The sequence below is a fragment of the Zingiber officinale genome, chromosome 2A (assembly GCF_018446385.1).
Source record: "Zingiber officinale cultivar Zhangliang chromosome 2A, Zo_v1.1, whole genome shotgun sequence".
Taxonomy (NCBI): Eukaryota; Viridiplantae; Streptophyta; class Magnoliopsida; order Zingiberales; family Zingiberaceae; genus Zingiber; species Zingiber officinale.
This window is the reverse complement of record NC_055988.1, coordinates 35,416,882-35,437,977: the sequence shown is the minus strand read 5'-3', so window position 1 is coordinate 35,437,977 and position 21,096 is coordinate 35,416,882. Positions and strand designations below refer to the sequence as shown.

The 21,096-nt window shown below is 40.0% G+C and overlaps 2 protein-coding genes across 2 annotated transcripts; one reads left to right on the top strand and one right to left on the bottom strand.

Annotated features, from left to right (window-relative positions):
- Positions 1-1,152: 1,152 nt before the first annotated feature.
- On the top strand, positions 1,153-2,541 carry LOC122041025 (probable pyridoxal 5'-phosphate synthase subunit PDX1). Its single transcript, XM_042600555.1, has one exon. It carries the CDS (start codon positions 1,169-1,171, stop codon positions 2,240-2,242), a length of 1,074 nt encoding a protein of 357 aa, XP_042456489.1. The 5' UTR covers positions 1,153-1,168; the 3' UTR covers positions 2,243-2,541.
- A 6,749-nt stretch (positions 2,542-9,290) lies between these two features.
- Positions 9,291-20,582, bottom strand: LOC122041024 (phosphoenolpyruvate/phosphate translocator 2, chloroplastic-like). Its single transcript, XM_042600553.1, has 9 exons — positions 19,947-20,582; positions 11,064-11,186; positions 10,844-10,996; positions 10,580-10,665; positions 10,353-10,437; positions 10,153-10,272; positions 9,940-10,008; positions 9,633-9,762; positions 9,291-9,506 (listed from the first exon to the last, which is right to left on the bottom strand). Exons 1-9 carry the CDS (start codon positions 20,310-20,312, stop codon positions 9,436-9,438), a joined length of 1,203 nt encoding a protein of 400 aa, XP_042456487.1. The 5' UTR covers positions 20,313-20,582; the 3' UTR covers positions 9,291-9,435.
- Positions 20,583-21,096: the final 514 nt, after the last annotated feature.

Sequence of the window (21,096 nt, the reverse complement as noted above, 5' to 3'; positions counted from 1 at the left end):
CTAAAGTATTAGTATCATCTTTATAATGATTGACACTAGTGCTAGTGAGATATTGTTAGTATTAACTCTAAGAGCCAATTATAAGATGATTAAGCATATTAGGTTAATGAATATAGATTGACTTATTGGATAATGGTTAATCCAATATGCTAAAATCCAACCTTTTAAAGATAATTAATGGAGATTAATTATGCATTGAAGAGGAAGACCAAACACAAAACCCTTGGTATTCATTGGATGGATAGAAAAAGCTTTTGGCACATTAAATATAATTAATGGAGATTAATTATGCATTGAAGAGGAAAACCAAAGGGCAAAACCCCTTGATATTTATTGGATGAATATAAAAGGTTTTTACATTACATTTTGGAATAGATTCATCTTTTTCGTTCTCCTCCTCTTCTTCTTCCTCCTCCTCTTTTTCTTCATGGTCAAACCTCCTAAAGTGGCTAGTACCACGAAGGTGGTTTTTCTTCGAATCTGAGTTCGTGTGACAAACAAAAAATATGTTCATGTGGATACCATAGAGGCACAGGTGTTCTGATCACGCTGAGATATACATCCGAATCAAAGTTGCTATTATGAGTACCAATCGAGCAACAAAGGTGGTACTGGTAGAGTAGTAAGAACGAGTATCGTATTCGTAAGGATCTCTGGAGGGATCTTTTTTCCGCTGCATTATGTATTATTTTATGCATAAGATCCCAACAGAAAAGTGAGATTTGGGCGGAGGGATGCTACGATGAGTGATTGTTTGTAGCACAAGAAGAGAGACACATCTAAAGAATTTTATTTTGATTGGTCAAATTATGATTATTTAATATTATCTTTTTTTTAAGTAAATTTTAATAGTCAAAATTTGACTAATAAGAATATATAAAGTATTTTATTATTACATATCATTTTAATTAATATACGTCAATTAAAAAATATAAATATAAAAAATTTCATTCCTACTGATCAAATTTTAACTATTTAGTATGTCCTTTGTTTTTTTTTTTTTTACCATAACGATCTCTTTTTAATTTTTACTGTTTTTTCCTCCGAAATCAAAATAAAGGGATTGAATCTAGAAGAGAACAAGTGGCTGAATTTGGGCCGACCAACCGCTTCTCGTCCTCTGAACCGAGTCGCATACAAATACCCGTGCGGCCTGAACAGATATTCGATGAGTAAGACGTCGAGAAGCTTCCACGACTCGCAAAATAATTTTTTAGGGCTCGCTTGGCCGCCGCCATTTCAATCATCTTTTTGGTTATCGTCGGAAGGTCGGAAAGAGTCGGAAAGAGTAGCTAGCTATTCGTCGAACATGTCCGACGACGGCGTAGTCATGGTCTACGGCAACGGCGCTGCCCTCGAACCCAAGAAGTCCTCCACCTTCTCTGTCAAGGTGGGGCTAGCGCAGATGCTGCGCGGCGGCGTCATCATGGACGTCGTCACCCCCGACCAGGCCCGCATCGCCGAGGAGGCTGGAGCCTGCGCCGTCATGGCACTGGAGCGCGTCCCCGCCGACATCCGCTCCCAGGGCGGCGTCGCCCGTATGTCCGACCCCGGCCTCATCAAGGAGATCAAGCGCGCCGTCACCATCCCTGTCATGGCCAAGGCACGCATCGGACACTTTGTCGAGGCACAGATCCTGGAAGCCATCGGCGTCGACTATGTGGACGAGAGCGAGGTGCTGACCCCTGCCGATGACCAGAACCACATCAACAAGCACAACTTCCGCGTGCCCTTCGTGTGTGGCTGCCGCGACCTCGGCGAGGCCCTCCGCCGCATCCGCGAGGGCGCCGCCATGATACGCACCAAGGGCGAGGCTGGCACCGGCAACATCATCGAGGCCGTTCGCCACGTCCGTTCCGTCATGGGCGACATTCGCGCCCTGCGCAACATGGACGACGACGAGGTCTTCACCTTCGCCAAGCGCATCGCCGCCCCTTACGACCTTGTCATGCAGACCAAACAGCTGGGGAGGCTCCCCGTCGTCCACTTCGCTGCCGGCGGAGTGGCCACCCCGGCCGACGCCGCCCTTATGATGCAGCTCGGATGTGACGGCGTGTTCGTTGGCTCTGGCATCTTCAAGAGTGGCGATCCAGCGCAAAGGGCGAGAGCCATCGTGCAGGCGGTAACCCATTACAGCGACCCAGAGATCCTTGCGGAAGTGAGCTCCGGCCTTGGGGAGGCCATGGTGGGGATTAATCTCAGCGACGCCAAGGTCGAGAGATTTGCAAGCCGGTCGGAGTAGAAGGCAAGCTTCAAAAATCGCTCTTTTACCCTGCTTTCGTAGATGGATCGTTTCTTTACTGAACCAACATAGTTTCTTTTAAATTGCCTGCCTTCTTGCCTAGCCCCCTGTATGCCTTATGTTCTAGAGGATCTATCTATCTGATTCCTATCTGGCGAATAATTAGGCTCAAATGTCTACATCTCTTATCAGAACTCCATGATCAAGTGAATGCCTATGCTTGTTTTACAAAGATGTTTGCTTTATCTAACAACTCTTTCACTGGATAAATAATGAGTGTTTATTGGCTTTTGCATGCAGATCTTGAGTATTTACTGTTATATGGATTTCGTTCTTTCTTCTAGTGTTATGATTGTGATTGGTTTCTTGTTCTCTTGCTCCGAGTCCGACCTCTGTTTTCTGAAACCTGCTTCATGTTCTTACTCATTGAATCCCTAAACTTTCAATGTCTCTCGAGAGAATGTTCCAGTGACACATGTTGGTTGATCAGGTGAGAGTGTTCTGACCTCTGAGTATGTTGTACTGAAAATATGAACTTGTCAAGCGACCTGTGAATTTATGGTTGGCATTCCCTGTAAGGATAGCAAATTAGGAATGAGTTTATCTCTTGTGATTTATTTGTTGGACAATTGTGATTCATTGGAGATGAACTTTGTCTTTTGATTTCCTTCCTAATCAATTGCTACCTGGGGATTTCACTTGCCATAAGCATCATTTGGAACTCGTTTGTTGCTCTTGAAGGAAAATTTTTGAAATCAGAAAAAACTCAATTTCAACGTGATTGTCAAGACCAAGCTCAAGCTCTAACTAATGCTCCAAACAATATGAGCACTATTCGTATGAACACTAGGTTTAAAGGGCTGTTCCCAATTCAACCTTATTTCTGAGGGAGCAACCAAACCCCTTTGGCTGAAACCCCTCCCCTTTTAAACTTACTTCTCTATCCCTATAAAACAAATCATATTCTCTTGTCTTCTCTGAGGCTCCCTTTGGTATGCATGATAGGATAGGATTATGTTGATTAGGATAAGGTATGCATGATAGGATAGGATTATGTTGATTAGGATAGAATTAAAGATAGGACAAATAATTCCTCTTGAGATCAAGGGATTATGAATTCTATCCTTAATCATCTATAATCTTATTCCTAATCAATTCTACCAAACGTTTGATTAATTTTTTTAAAAAAATATAATCTTATCCTATTATACTTATTAAACGGAGCCTAAGAGTTTTAAGGTGTTTAAAAAAATATAATCTTATCCTATTATACTTATTAAACGGAGCCTAAGAGTTTTAAGGTGTTTAAAGTTTGTTGTGTCATGAAATTTACTGGCTCTTATTTCAAAATAAATATCTTAAGAAAGGCTTGTTAACAACTGTAAGAAATTTAGCGGAATAATATCATCTTAAATAGAGTCCAACTATCACCTTAACCTTACAACCTAATCCTAAAAGATATGTCAACTACTTGAAAGGGTGCATCAATTATAAAGTTCGACAATTAGTCATTCGAGATGACTAACCGAGAGGGGTACATCTTGACGACTTATTAAAAACTCATATTTAACATAGTTATTCTAACCATTCTGTGTCGCGGTCGGTGTCCAAGGAGTCCCCGGACTTTGACCACAAGCAGATGTGACTTGGACAAGAAAACACAGTCCAACTCCTCATGGACTCTGAAGGTCAAAAATTAAGAACAATCCTTTTAGATATCTCTCCGGAAAGTCCCAAGTCCTCGTAGACCCTTAAGATGAGAGATTGAGAATAACTTTACTAGGTACATCTCTATAAAATCTAAGTCTTCACGGATTTACTTCGTCTTCACGGATTTCAGAAGTAAAGGATTATGAATATTGGGATTCAATTAAAGTTTTATATTAAAAAATTTAAAAAAGATCATGAGTTTAAAATGATGTATGATATTTTCATTAACATGATGTCTTTTGGCTAGAGCTTAAGAGCAACGCCATAAAAAACTAGGTCCAAAATGGATAATGTCATACCATTATGAAGATATATGAACATCCTTTGGGCACAATAAATGATATCAAAGTCATGATCCAAACCAAATGTCATGTGGGATGGTCTTGAACGAACTTATGGGGAGGCTCAGAGCAGGTCAGGATTGTTGGTCCCTTTGAAGGTCGGCAAGAGAGGAGGGGTGAATTGCACTGCACTAAAAAAATAACCTTTCTCGAACTTTTAAAGAAACACTTGCATAAATTATAAAAGCAATAAATTAAAAAGAAGAGGCAAAGGAGTTTACCTAGTTACAACTAAGGAGGTTGTTAATCCAAATAATGAAACACACACTAAAGATCTCCTTCAGACAGAGAAGTCTCTTACAACAATGACGTATAACAAATAAAAGCTAAACTAAACAAGAGGAGCGCACAAGTGTTGAATATGCAATTGCTTGTTGTGTGTTTAGCTTTTTGGATCAAAGTTATATTTATAGCCTTGGTCGAGGCGTCTGAAAAAGTTCCAGGCGTCTGGGAGGGGATAAAACTTTATCCCTTTTCACATATATCGCGTTTGACCGCGATCAGGATAAAATCCAGATCCAGGCACCTAGAAGGGTTCCGAGCGCCCGGACTGGTCAGAGCGCCCGGACTGGTCCAGGCGCTCGGACCAAGAAAGTCGACAGTGTTGACTTTTTCAGTCTGGGCCCTCTGCTCTGGTTCAGCTCGCCTCGATCCGGATCTTTCACTCCGGCTCAACTTGCTTGGGTAATCTCGGCCATCTGGAATAGGGCTCACCCGAACCCAAGTTCCGGCCTTCTCCTCGAGTAGCATTCCTCCCCGATTTCTCGTCCCTCGAACGTCGCATACGTTCTTCTCGTCCACCGGTGTACTCTTCCGCGGTACCTCGTCCTTCGGACGCACCAAGCCCGTCAGCTCTCTCCTCGTGTCGTCTTTCTCGCTAGCCGCGTCTTTCACTCGACTTCCTATGCTCCTAAACTCCTGCACACTTAGACACAAGGGTTGAACCAAACAAGACCTAACTTAACTTGTTTGATCACATCAAAACAATCTTGGGGTTCCAACAAGGGTGATCGAATATTCGCAAAGAGGTCCGGGTGAACGGATCCAAATGCTTGTGGAGATACCCGGAACATGTCAAGAGTGGTTGGATGCTCGAGGGGAGGCACAATAGCGAACAACCTTGTTAGGTATATTCCCAAAACAATCTAATGATAAGGGTACCCCCTTAGGTAGACCCCTACAAATCTTCACACTTTATAGTTAATGGGTGGCACGGAAGCATCTTTACTAGGGAACGTCCGAAGCTTGTTACCTAGGCCAGCGGAACATCCCTAATAGGAATATCGCCTTTGGGTTCCTCCCCTCCGATTACCCTCTCTCCAACGGTTCCTTGCTTGCAAACAGTCCATCAAGGGACCAGTCAAGCTAACCACAAGAGCAATCCGAGGGGTGTTTCCTCCCACGCCCTCTAGTACCCTCCATTGCGTTGTCTCCCTTGCCTCCCGTGAAAGTTGTGATAGTCAACTGAATCGAAGGTCAAACTTGGAAAGACATTCTCCAATTCAAGAAGTATCCCACATGAAAAGGTAGGCCACCATTTGGCATCTAGGGATTAATTCCTACTTGTTCGTGATAAGAAGGAAGTCGGGCATGTCAGGATATGTCTTTGACACCCAAGCATGTTTGTCTGACATTGGAATGGTTTCTGGCTCTTACCGCATAAAGGTGAGATGATAGGAGCGAGGGGACATTATGAACTAGGTTTTATTTCTATAAGGAGTATTTCTATAAGGAGTGACTGAAGCCCAAATGGAATGAGCTTCTTCTTGACTCCTCCCCGTCTCTCTTCTCCAATTCTAATTGAAATCTTTCCTCTAATGGAAGGCCCATAGTGAAGGAAGGCCTTTCCTCATCGAAGGCCCATCTTTTATAGATTAAGCCCTCTCCTCAAGGGAGACACTTATTTCATTCATCTCATTGCTGGCTTAAGCATTGGAGGGGTAAAGTCGACAATGCCAACCCCCGCTCACTGGTGTTCGATTTGTTATCCAGGCCAGCAGTTTGGAGGTGCGCCAAGTTGCAGATAGAGATAGTGAAACTCTAAAGATCGAAGGAGAAGGAAAAGCTACAGACAAGAAAGTTGCAGGGGAATAGCGGGGTCGTCAGAAGCGGATGCTCTATCAGTGTAAACCCTTAGTGAAGTGTTGTGATAGAAAGGGAGCTCTGGAGAAGTGGAGGAGGAGGTTCTGACTGTATCATTTCTGATGCCATCTGTGGAAAAATTGCACTAAGGTGTGAGGATGGTGAACACCAGAAACGTAAGGGATGATTCATGAAGAGAAATATCTGAGGAGCTAAGGCCATCAGCTCCCCTAGCAGTGGAGGAGACAATAGGAGGCCCTATCTCATGGGGCAGCTAGTGCAGTTCATCCAAGCTCAAGTTAACAAGCACTCTATCATGGCCTAGCCGTGCCTCCCCCTAAAGAAGAAGGAAAGTCGGCGGGGACGATTCCAATAGTTGAGCCTATGGTGCAAAGCTCGAGAGGTGTGGCATCCATATCCCGCCCTTGACGAAGGTTAGCTAGCTCAGTCAAACAGATTAGTCAAGCTCCACCAGTAAGCTCGATCCAGTGGCTAGTAGGGAGAGCGGCGACCCGATAGATACCTTTCTCGACTGCCATCTAGAGGAATCGTTGTCGGCCAATTTCAAACCTCTGCAGCTACGTGAATACAATGACACCAACCATTTTGAAAACACAACCCTCCACCAACTTCCTGATGATGTGAAGTGTAGGATTTTCTTCACAACCCTTATAGGGTCGACGTAGCAATGATTTGCCACTCTACACCAATGCTCCATTTAGTCGTTTGATGATTTTGCAACTTTGTTTCTAAGGCACTTCTCAAGCTCTAAAAGATATCCCCCAACGCCTCTAAGTCTCTTCAACTTCAAATAAAAGTAGCAAGAATTCCTTCGAGAGTTCATACAGAAGTTCAATGAAGTCGCGCTGGAAGTACCTGTAGCAGTGCCTGATATCTTGACCGAAGTCTTTGCTCAAGGACTTCGAGATGACGATTTCTTCTGCTCCTCGACCAAGAAACCACTCTGTGACTTTGAAGAGTTGTTGGCTCAAGCGGAGAGATACATTACATAGAGGAGGCATAGAAAGCTAGGCAAGATGTGGGCTCATGTTACTAAAGAAGGAAGTGGAGGTGATCGTCATCTAGAACCTAAGTTTTCAACACCGCATGTTCCATGCCCGCCATAAGTCCCCACGGCTCAGTGCATCCCCCCGATGTTGCCTTCACCACCGCTTCGCTCCGGCCACCCACACAACCCAGACCTCCAACACATCCCACGCGTTGTCGGTGACCACGGAGCAGGCAATGCAGGTATGTGAGGAGTATTAGGTTCTAAGGAGGTTGTATGGATACGAGTGGAGGCCACACCGACCTCAGGTAGCTATTTTCTATGCCTTTCATCGGGAAGTATGGACATGACACTGATAACTATATCAAATTATCAATGGAAATTGAAAGAATCATGGGCATCCACCCCCAGGTTCGAGCCTTGCTGATGGCCTCCATGTATATCAGCTCCACCCCCACCTCGGGCTCTAGTGCCAACCCCGCATGCGGCCAACCAACTGGGACAACAAGAACCACGGATGAGAGGAAACCATCAAAGTGTTGGACTACCATCCTGGGAGAAGATTCACATGATCTTGGGCGGTGCCATAGACGAGGACTTTAACAATGCTAGAAGGAAACATGACAAAGCATATTCCATGGATGTGAAGAACTTGCATCCTTGTTCGGGACCCACCATCGAGTTTAGCCCTCAAGATCTAGAGGGACTAACAGTGCCCCACAACGATGTCCTAGTAATATTGATCACGACGACCAATTACGAAGTATCCCAAGTCTTTGTAGACTCTAGGAGTCTTTTAATATCTTTTATCTATCTGTGCCAGAGAGAATGGGGATGCCGGTGGAAGATTTACAAGTAATGACAACACCTCTCTATGGCTTTTTGGAATATTCAATGCAGTCATTGGGGCAAATCAAGCTACTTCTCTCTCTCAACCAGGAACCCAAGCGAAGGACGATCTTGGCTGACTTCACTGTGGTGGACAGGCCTTCATCCTACAACATTCTCCTTGAGAGACTTTCGGTGCTTTTGAAGTCGTAGCATACACATACCATCAGAAGCTCAAGTTCCCCTTTGGGGCCGAGGTAGGAGAAATCTATGGAGACCAACATACCACTAGGAAATGCTATGTAGAGGCCATCTATACGGATTAGAAAAAGGCTCGCATTGAAGGTCCAGAGATTCGAGTTGGAGCAGTATCAGAGGTTGTGTGCATGGTTCATGAAGAAGTTCAGGATGGATTTTGATTGGAGGAGACGGAGATGGTGGAAGTTGTACCTATCTGCCCTGAGAAAGTTACACAAGTATCCAAAGAGTTGAGTCCAAGGCTAAAGAAAAGTGTGGTGGGTCGTTTAGTCAAAAATCAAAGATGTCTTTGCCTAGTCCCTCACCTAGTCCCCCAATGACCTCATAGGATCCACCGGAGCACCCAACCGCACCTCCTTTCTGTCACCTGACCCGTTAAACAAAAACGAAGACACTTTGAACTAGAAAGGGACCAGGTCATCCGAGAAGAAGTTCAGAGATTGTTAAAAGCTAGCCATACCAAGCAGTAATGTTCATTTCATGGCTCTCCAATATGGTGTCGGTGTCAAAATCCCCTAGAAAATGATAAGTCTGTATTGACTTCACCTTGTCATGGATAGTGGACTCCACTATTGGCCACCAACGTATCTCGATTCTAGATACCTACTAAAGATATCATCAAATCACTCCTATCAAAGTGGACCAAGACAAGGTCAGTTTTTCTAAGTGACTGACCCTTAGTGACAAGGCAGCCAACCCCTCGTGCAGCGATGGGAAAACTAAAAATTAATCATTAATCGAAATGCCAGGCTTGCTACTGGAACAAGTTCAATAGACAACAATCAGCCAGGTCAGGAAAGACTGCTTCAAACTCCAGATATTAAGAAGCAAGAAGATGCTCTCATTCAAAAATTAGCCATACGCTGTTAAACAGATGGGAAATGCGGCATCGACGAGAAGAGGAAAAGTCTATTCGCTAAACCGAGTTCGAATTTTCCTCGAACAAGAACAAATACATATGCTAATCATGCAGCCTTGGGCTTGATTCTCTTCACCCTCGAGTAGAGGAAAACTCCAGCAAGGGCAATGCCAGTACCTGAAATAGACAGGTTTCTTGATTAAGGAACAGGGAGGTTTCTTGAATAAGGAACAGGGAAGAAGACGGGGTGTTCGGTTTTAACATGTAACCATTTTGGCTTTAGCTAGATGCACAAAGTCTTACCGAGCGAATTGATGGGCGAAACTGGAGTCCTAAAGAAGAGGACAGAAGTGACAATCACAACGACCCGCTTTACACAGTTGCCGACTGAGTGGGTTACTGGTGTTACTCTTGCAAGTATCATGTATGAAACCTAACAAACCAGATTCAATCGATGAGTTAGACCTCATGTATAGTTTTTCAACATCAATTTTATAAATAATATTTTATGCTAGTATGGATGTTGTCTTGTGCCATGCCGATTACTCTGTTGAAACCTTAAACATGATTTTACTCTAATATATATATGAATGAATATAAAAGATCGTACCTGCTGATAAGCATGGAAGCACAATGCAGAAAGAAGTGATCTCAGATATATCTGCTTAAGATCCAAGCCCTGAAATATCAAGCCAAACAAGAACAACAACGTTAGATGTTTAGGAAAAATCATTCAATTGATCAAAGATTTCTAATGCAACGGGATGTAACTTCAGATTATCTTAATGCTCTACATAAGAATAAACCTCCAGGACACACTTACAGCGGACAGCATGTATGAAGGAGTAACTCTGATACCGTCCACAAATAAAGTTATAGGAGCAAGAAGGAAAAATGACATAATAGTTATTATGGAGAAGAGGTTTATGTTGTCCAATGATTCCTGCAAGGGGTAAACAAAGTACAAGAAGACAATTGGTTTCCAGAAATAACATTCCTTGGGGAAAACAAAAAAAGATATACCTCTTTCTTAACCATCACTTTCTTGCTAAGCACATTGCGAGATTGGAAGGTTACATTGGAAGCCATTGCACTCCAGAATCCAGCCCTAATTAGAGTCAAAGGCGAATAATTAGAGGAAAGATAGATCTATGCATATTTGAGTAGAAGAGAATAGAGAAAAAAAAAATTGCAACTGCCTAATGCAAGCAATAGAAGGTTCAATATTTAGAAAAAAACATTATCCCTACCAGTTGAAAGAAGCTTCAGTGAGAGAGGCCAAAGCAACACCACCAACAATAGGCATAAGAGATAATACAACCCATATGGTAGGCATCTGGATGGACATCAATTCAAGAACAAAAAACAAACAAAGGTAAAAAAAATATTAAAGCTATAAATAACTTGCTAGTTTTAATCTGCCACCATGAAGAAGATTGAATCATGAATTAATCTAATTGTTTTATCCAATCTCGAATATATGAGATCCTGATCAAGAGAAGTAAAAGAATTACCTCTCCCAGAAATAAGGCAGATAAAAGGACTGAGAAAAAGGGCTCCATAGCTTTGATTGTATGTGTGAATGAAACAGCGACCTTCCCTAGACTCATATTTGTAAACAGGTTGCCCATTGTGTGAACTGCAGCCAATGGTAAGATGGCAACAAGCTGAAGAGAACATATAGTGAGATAAAGGTCATCATCAATCTACACTTTGCATCACACGAAATACTACCTGAGAAGCAGAAATCTTAGGCCGCTTGTATAAATTGGTGGCCCACATGAATAAGACAAGAACAGTTCCAACAGCAAATTGAACCGTCGTGACAGTAAGCGGAAATGGAAAGACCTTCAGAACCTGTGGCATAAAATGGTAACTATCATGCAATGTATGGAAAATAACAGTAGAGAAAAAATAACCTTAAAGATATGCATAAGAAGGGGATCTTTTTTAAAAAAAAATCACAAACAGAAACTATACAAATGTGCAAGAGAAGGAATTTCTTTCTTTCTGTCACTTTTAAAAGAAAAAAAAAACACAACACCTTTGAGAGCAAAAGTGGTGTTTCAACCATGTTCACAACAAGATAGATGCTTGAAGACTATTTTATCAAAATCTGATGCAATCACTGGATAATAACAGATATAACCCAAGAGTAAAGCAGAATTACGATATTTTCCTCACTTTTTTAGTTGAAGTTGACCTATTAACCCCCCTCCTCATGTTACATAGCCCCTATCCAACTTACATTAGAATTAAATATTTCGTTTGTAAAGCTAAACAAATCATTCACTAATTTACTTGATGACTGCACATTTGCAAACCAATCATCCTTCCTACTTGCCCCATCCAAAATATTCTTATATAACTTAAATATAATGCAATCTTGCTAGTAATAATGTCACCATCCAACCCTTCATAATCTTCTCTTCATCAATCAAGCACATATCTTCTCCCAGTCCACATCTTAAACAAATCTTTGTCACTACATTTCACCCCCAACACAAAGAACTCTCATTCACTCACCATTAATGATGTTGCAGCCAAGGTTTGAGATATCATTCAAAGCCCAAGTTTTGGTTCCTAGCTAGAATGAGACATATCAAGCATGTCAGGTATTAGTGTTGGTGGGTGTGACAAATAGAAAATGGGAAAAGCAGGAGAGAAAGGAAGAAATTGTTGAAAGGTATGTCAAAGAAAGAAAACGTGTACAATTCCATGGAAGGAAGACTTGCCTTGGTTTGATTAGATGTCGAAAGCTTGCCTGGTGTTCAATCTGAAGCTGCCTCATGTTCAATTCCACATTAGAAGGCTCACCTTGTGTTCAATTTGACACCAAAAGGTCTGTCTTGTGTTCAATTCAACATCATCTCAACATCATCTCGTGTTTGATTAGGTGCTAGAGAAAGCAATTGTGATTCCATGGGGGAACGCTCACCTCACGTTTAATTGGTTGTTGGCAGGCTTGTCTCATGTTCCATTTAGTGCCAAAGAAGGAAAACACATGGGATTCCACAAGGAGGCTTACCTAGAGGAAGGCTAGTATTGAGTTGTTTTATGTTGAATAATCAAAGCATGCGCACTTTCGTAGAGGGAAGGCTAGTATTGAGTTGTTTCACCATGTTGATTAGACCTGACCATAGGCCGGGTTTGAACCAAACCCGACCATGGGTTGAGTTTGAACTAGACCTAGCTCGGAACCTTAACTGGGTCAAATGGTCGCCAGTTACCCGTTAACTAGTTAGACAGTCCAGAATCATAACTGGCTCGTCTATAGACGGTTCAGTTAAGGTTCCGGCTTTAAATTAACCATGGATTGACAATTTGAACTGCCATTTCAACTCGCCTATTCACATAATTTTTTTTTGAAAGTTGTTGGTCCCTTTGGCGACCGGCTAGATGGGGGTGAATAGCCTGCACAACAAGAATACAAAAATACCTTTCTCGACCTTATAGTTTAACAATAATCAACACTTGCATAAAAGAAATAAGAAACTAAAAAGCAAGAGGCACAACGAAATTTACTTGGTTACAACCGGAAAAATTGTTAATCCAAGGAAGTTAAAAGCTTACTAAACTCTCTTTCAGGTGAAAAAGTCTCTTTACAGCAATTAAAGCACTAGATCAGAAATCTAAATCGAAAGAGAAATGATTATAAGTGTTTTGTCTAAGCTTTTGGGACCAGAACTGTATTTATAGCCTTGGTCGGGACGACTGGAAGGGTTCCAGGTGCTTGGGGGATAAACTTTTATCCCCGTCGCAACGGAGCGCACCACGTCCCGTTCCGGGTAAAAACTTGCTCTGGGCGCCCGGACCAGGTCTAGGCGCTCGGATTCGGAAAGTCAACATTCTATTGACTTTATGTCCAGTCTTTTGCTCCGATTCCGCTCGCATTGGTCTGGGTCTTCCGCTCCGGCTCCGCTCGCTTGGGTGATTTCGGCAATTCGGAATAGGACTCACCTGAACCCATTTTTCGGCCTTCGAGCAATCTTCCGCTTCGGCTTATCGTCCCTCGGAAATGCCGCACGCCTCCTTCTCGTCCACCAGCGTACTCTTCCGCAGCACCTCGTCCTTCCGATACACCGACCCCGTCGGCTCTCTCCCATAACGTCCTTCTCGCTAGCTGCGTCTTTCGCTAGACTTTATGTGCTCCTAAGTTCCTGCACACTTAGACACAAGGGTTAAATACCAACAAGACCTAACTTTACTTGGTTGATTACATCAACACTACCACGTGGTACTTACAATCTCTTCCTTTTTGATATGAGCAAACCCCAAGTTAAGTTAGGGTAAAACCACAAAAAAAAAAGTTATAAAATAAGATTTTTACGAGTACAAAAATTAAAAAATGTACTACCCTCCCCCAGACTTAATCTTTATTACTCCCCCTTTTGATCACATTAAAAATGGGGTACATTTAAAAATTCTACTTAACAACAATAAAAAGTCTAAGGGATAATTAAAAAATATTAAAGTTTAAGCTTCGATTTTTTTTAAACATATTTAAGGCAAAAAAAAATCATATAAAGTTAAAATTATCATTAAAAAAAATTTCTAAAAATTTTAACATTCAGAAAATTTTAACATCTGGAAATTTTTTTACAGTTAAGTGATAAAGTTCTCGAAAAAATTAACTTTCAAATATTTTCTAACAAAATTTTTGACAAACAATTGAAAGCATTTTTATAACAACTAACTACTGTTAGTTAATTAAATACTTATTTAAATAATCGGCTTCCAGGTTGTGGCGAGACACTAGACCTTCTTGGATATTAGAGCAACAACCACTTTTTAGACAAAGCCTTTTAAAAAAATTAAATATTTAACTTTCTGTCTAAAAGTAAAAAAAAATAATTAATCTAAATATGATTTTGGAACCCAAAATAAGTTCCTACAGGATTAATAAAAAATTTTTTAGGAATGTATTTATGTGATATTTTTCTAATTTAACCCTTATGGTATTTAAAGTGTAAATACCATGGCGAGAGCTTCATGTACCGGGCTGCCCTTTTTTTTATGGTATTTAAAATGTCAATTTAATCTATTATATTTTCTAACATGTTGACTATATGAGCATGCATGATTTTTTAATTCTTCTATTTCTGCTTTCAGGTTTTTATTTTCCATTTTTATTTTATTGAAATCTTCTAGTCGACAAGATGTTGCTAAAATTCCTTTTAGTTCATCATTTTCCTTTTTGAGTTTGTCGAAATATTCTTGTAATTTCTTATTCTCAATTTCTAATTTATAAGACGTTTTACTCAGAAACTTTATAAATTTAAATAGCTTATTAGGCGATAAGGATCATACCTACCTTGTTGATTTCATCATCTGAGACTCCCCTTGTAGAGTTGCTCTCTTTTAATGTTGCTTCCCCTTCATCAATGCTCTCGATGCTCATTGCGGAAGAGCTTGCTTTGCCCTCTTCTTCTTGGTGACATGCCATTGGTGCGATTCCGGCGTAGGCCTCGATTTCTGATTTTGATGAGGTATCGTCCCATGTTGTTTTTAGGTTCTTGTGCCTTTTCTGGGTTGGTCTCTTGTCCGTGCTTATGTCCTTATTCTTATCCTTGCTTTTTAGTTTTGGACAGTTGTCTTTTACGTGCCCTTCTTCATTACAGTGGTAGCATTTTACCTTTCTTTTTCTTCTCTTACCCTGCACTTGATTAAACTTATTGGATTTAAATAATTTTTAAAATCTCCTTACCATTAACGTCGTTTTGTCATCGTCAAGTGATGTCTCAGAATCTGGTTCGTCTATTTTAGCTTTTAAGGCAATATTTTACCTTGATTCCTTCTTTAGACTTGCACATCTTGACTTATGAATTCCAAAAGTTGAAAAAAGTTCTTCTAAAGTGCTTACCTCTAAATCCTTAGAGATGAAATACACATCTACTAAGGTCGACCATTCTGGAGTCCTAGGAAATGCGTTAAGTGCATACTTTAGCGAATCTCGGTTGATTACCTTTTCTCCGAGATTCGTGAGTCCGATGATGAACTCCTTGATTCTTGAGTGGAGATGTGCGACGGTTTCGCCTTCTTCTAACTGGAGGTTGCTGATTTGGTTCCGGAGCAGGTCCCGTCTTGCTAGTTTTGCCTCCGAGGTCCCTTCGTGTAGTTCCAGGAATTTCTCCCAGAGCTCCTTAGCTGACTCGTAGGCTCCGATACGGTTGATTTCTTGAGGTGGTAAAACACTAAGCAGATGAAACTCTGCATTGCCATTTGCCACAAAGTCGGCTTGCTTCTTCGTCCACTGATATTCTTCTTTTTCTTTGGGGGCTACAAAACCATATTTCATAATGATTAATAATTCAAAATATGTTTTAAAAAATACCTCTATATTTTTCTTCTAGCTCGTGAATTCCCCCTCGAATTTCGATGGGTAGATGCTTGGTCCGACCATCTCGTGTGCTTCGTTCAGCGATTAGTCCTCTTGAAGCAAACCCGCTCTGATACCAATTGTTAGTCCCTTTGGCGACCGACTAGAGGGGGTGAATAACTTGCACAACAAGAACACAAAATATCTTTCTCGACTTTATAGTTTAACAATAATCAACACTTGCATAAAAGAAATAAGAAACTAAAAAGGAAGAGGCACAATAGGGTTTACTTCGTTACAACTGGGGAGATTGCTAATTCAAGGAAGTTGAAAGCTCACTAAACTCTCCTTCAGGCGGAGAAGCCTCTTTACAGCAATTAAAGCACTAGATCAGAAAGCTAAATCGAAAGAGAAATGATCACAAGTGTTCTGTCTAAGCTTCTGGGACCAGGGCTATATTTATAGCCCTGGTCGGGGTGCTTGGAAGAGTTTCAGGCGCCTGGGGGATAAACTTTTATCCTCGTCGTAACGGAACATGTCACGTCGCGTTCCAGATAAAAACATGCTCCGGGCACCCAGACCAGCTCCGGGCGCCCGGATTCGGAAAGTCAACATTATGTTGGCTTTCCATCCCGGTCTTTCGCTTCGGTTCCGCTTGCATTGGTCTGGGACTTTTGCTTCGGCTCCGCTCTCTTGGGTGATTTTGACTATTCGGAATAGGGCTCACCCGAACCCATTTTCCAGCCTTCGAGCGATCTTCCGCTTCGCTTCTTGTCCATCGGAAATGCCACGCGCCTCCTCTTTCGCCAGCGTACTCTTCCGCAGCACCTCGTCCTTCAGATGCACCAAGCCCGTCGGCTCTCTCCCGTGTCGCCTTTTTCACTAGCTGCGTTTTTCGTTCGACTTCCTGTGCTCCTAAGTTCCTGCACACTTAGACACAAGGGTTAAATACCAATAGGACCTAACTTTATTTGGTTGATCACATTAAAACTACCACGGGGTACTTACAAAAGTGACACTTAGAATCGACAGTTAACCGATGGTTCCGGACGTTGGATGAAGTTTTTTTTCCTTTTGAATGGACCATATAATTTGACTGTTCAAACTCTATAAATAAGTTACTTCATTTCATTATTTTTACATAAACTCCTGTACTCTTATCTTTCAATTCTCAAACCTCAATTATTTTCAACTTTAAGCCTTACAATTCAAATGGAAGAAAGTTAATCTGGATCCTAGAAGGGCAAGAAAATAGCAATTTCAAATTTGGATCTTGATGATATTGAATTTATTGATAATGAACTAGGGTCATTTTCCTAATAATCGATGCACAAGAAAGTGATGAAATTTTCAAGGTTAGAGATATTCCATTTCTAATCATCTAATTTTACTAAATATTTTGAAAAATCACTCTTTAATTTTGAAAAATACAGACAAAATGTAAGTAATTCAACGCATTTTACAAATTTCAATTGGGTTATAGTTATGAGTCATTGAACGACATGTTGAAACTAAGTAATCGATTGAGTTTTGAGTCGATCGTTCATAAACACAATTATCCAAAATTTTCAATTAGTGGAGGTGTTGATTCTAATTTATTTTCAATCTACTATCGGCGGTTTATATTTTCTTATTCAATGTGTATATCATTTTTAAATATCTATGCAAGATAGATTAAAAATGTTAGAAAATCAAATTAGACCAATCAAAGTCATTATTTCTTATTTATGATCACATTCTAATACAATGAAACAATTGGGTACATTTTTGTAAAATTAATGAAATGAAAATTAAAAAAAATACATGATGTGCCAATACGTTAAGATTCAACGTATAAATTATTATAAGATTTATTTCAATATAGACAATTATTATGTTAATATTTTGCACAAAATGCTAATAATATTAATACATACTTATTTTTTTCGCATCAATGGAGCATATGTAGTAGCATTTGTGAAATTTAAAAATATTTAATGATCCAACCGAACAATATATGATGTTTTATTATCCTACTACTTATTTTAGTTATAACAAATTTTTGTAATGAATATAACACTAATGAAATTTTATTTTCTTGCTTGTTAATGATAAAAACAAAATGAGAGAAATATTTTTATTATATCCCTAATATTTATTTATTTGTATTTGTTTTAAATCATAGATTTAAATTAAATATTTTACATGAAATATTAGTTATGTATTATGATGCTTGAATACCATTTAAAAATTCTTCTTCTCCTAATTCTGCTTTTATTGTACAAAATACTAGAACCAATTTATATAATATTTACAAAGATTATAGTTTAAAATATGAGAAAATTTGCATGCAGTCCCAATCACAAATAAAACTTTGCGTGCAGTCCTCATTAGCAAAAATCTTTGTTTACACTCCCTAGTCAAATATAATGGACACTAATTTACCTAATTGCCCTTGATATCTTTAGGTATAAAAAGTTCAAAAAAGAATATAACTCCTCTTAAATTTAGTACATTAAATTAGAATCTAGTATATTTTCTATCAAATTGAGCACGACTCTTTTTCCACTTCAATTTGAAGGAAAATATATTAGATTTTCTTTAAATGGTACCCAATTAAATAAAAAAATATACTAGATTTTTTTAAAATGGTGCTGAAGTTAGGAGGAATTATATTAAGCAGGAAAAAAATCATGCTCAATTTGATAAAAAATACATTCGATTCTAGTTTAAAGTGCTAAATTTAACAGGAATTATACTCATTTTTAGACTTTTTTTATTTAAAAAATATAATGGACAATTTTGATAGAAAATATACTCGATTCTAGTTTAAAGTGCTGAATTCAAGAGGAATTATACTCATTTTTAGACTTTTGTACCTAAAAAATCTGAGGGGCAATTAGGTAACGATATTTGCATGAGTGAGTTGAAGCAAATAAAACTTTGCATGCAGGGAGTGGAAACAAAGTTTTTTGGACATGGAGACTGCATGCAAAGTTAAAGTTGTGATTGGAGATTTTTCTCTAATTTACCGTTAAAATATAGATTAGAATGTAATACAGCTAAAATATAAAATACTAGTAGTGGTAGTAGTAGTTTAAACCTCATGAAAGCACCACTTTTATTACGAGAATATACGAAACATCCAAGACAATCCACAAATTCTAGAAAGAAACTTGAGAATTATTTTACAATTTCTTTTGATTTTAATGAAACAGATAGCAAGCTGGATTTTGATATTTTATGATCGTGGTTGTAGAAGACCCAAAGCTATCTCATTTTTTCTATCATACCAAAGAACTTATCCGGTGTCAACCGTTGCTATAGAACAAACATTTATTTCTAGAGGTAAAATCTTTGGATGAATGACGATCTACTTTGTCGACTCTTTAGAAGCTCAACTGTTACTTGATGATTGGACTAGAACTATAAAAAGAAAATAAGCAATGCAACTTGCACAAGATAAGATAAGGTAGAAGATTTTGATACTGCAGGAACTATTACTATGGGAACCAAAAATGTGAGTAAACAACATCACTAATTAAGGTAATAAGGATAAAAAAAGTAAGCGACTTGCATGGATTTTAATTCCCTTATACCCCGAGCGAATACGTAAACAACTTAAATAAATTTAAATTTTTTTAGTTTTCCAAATTTATAATTTTTTTTTTTAAAAAAATATAATAATTTTGAACCAGCAGTGAACTGTCACCCAAACGTAACCGAATGACAAATCAAGAATTTTTGAACGGTTGACCGACACTTTCGAACCATCGACCAAGTGATTTCAAACCGTCAAACCGATAGTTCTAAATCGTCGAATCGACAGTTCTAAAGCACGGCAAGGTCTAATATTTATTATCCAATTGAACAAGATTTTGTTAATGGTCGTTGCCCCATTCTTGATCAACCTTGATAGTTCATCATATTCTCTCCATGCATGGATGCATCAAGCACACATCTCTCCTAAGCAACAACTTAAATGAATCTTCCTCACTTGATCTTACCCCACATAAAGAACTCTCCTTTATAACAGAATAACTATTGGCCGCAGGAATAAAACTATAACAATAACAACTATTGCTGACGAATAAAACTGAAAACCGTAGGAATCGGAAAAGAAATTAGCACATAAACACTTTGATTAAATATAGAAAAAAAGCTAGATCAGCAGGAATCCTGGATCATTAGATCTGAATATCCAAACAAAAAGACGAAAGGTTTTACCCAGGCTATATAACAGAATAACTATTGGCCGCAGCAATATCACATTAAGGAAGCATAGGAAGACAGTAAGAAACAAGAAGGGGAGGACGTACCTGCTTGTTGTAGATGTTGAAGTAGATATTGAAGAGATACCAGAGGCCGAACAGAGAGCCAAGTTGCAGCGTCTGCAGCATCCCATCGGACTTGGAAGCACCATCACCATCGCTGGGAGAGGCGCTCTCAGGGACGGAGGTTGCTCGGAGCACGAGAGCGTCCTTGGGCCTCCGATCTGAGAGGGAAGGGAGGGAGACTAAGGGGCGGGGGCCAGGGAGGCCATGGAAGGACGAGGAGGAGGTGACGGCGGAGGATGAGGCGGCGGCTAGGGGCCGGAGGCGGAGGAAGGGCTGTTTCATGGCGAGGGGATCGTGGGATTTCCGGAGGAGTGGGGTGAAGGAAGGCGATAGAACGGCAGTCTGCATCGCTGATTAATTAGAGAATAGCGAACGGCGAGGTGGGAGAAGGGTGCTGTCGCTGTCGGCGGCGGAGAAAGAGAGGAGCAAGCTCGCGCGGCTGTTAGCAGTGGCCGGGCGCGCCAGTTGAGGTTGCAGGCTGCCCTCGGAATTGACCGTCCAGGCGTCCACCGTCCTCGGTTTTGTCAAGCAGAGCAGATTTGCAGGAAGCTAAAAATTCCTCCTTTTTTATTCGGCATTTTATCGAACGCACCCAACTCTCGGCAATCACATTTTTAAATTTATTAATTCACACGGCATATTCTCGTGATATCCTTGATGTAGTCCTCGCATATACTAGATTATTTTTCATACTTCAGCTTTTTCTTGATTATCAAGTATTTTATTAGAATAGTGACTTAGATTCTAGAAACTAAAAGCCTAATTGGCTACCGATGCTATGGCCTGTATTCTCCTAATCTTATTCCGGACGATACGATGATTAAAATATGTTTTTTCTATATTGATTTAGAAATAGATTGATGGAGATACCGGGATGAACTAATCACCTCTCGCCACACGTATTCTCCCAAACTTCTTACTTCAATTGTTCCGTAATCGACTTTATACGGACATTACAACTTTCGTCCTCTCAACATTCTTCCTTCCACTGTAGCTTTCATCTTCAGAATCATTGTCTTACTAGATATCACAAAGTTGATGATCAGACTCTACATCTTCTCCATAGGCGATTTATTTAAGATCAAATCATTATATTGTGAGTCTGTCACTCTCCTCCTTATTCCCAATACAT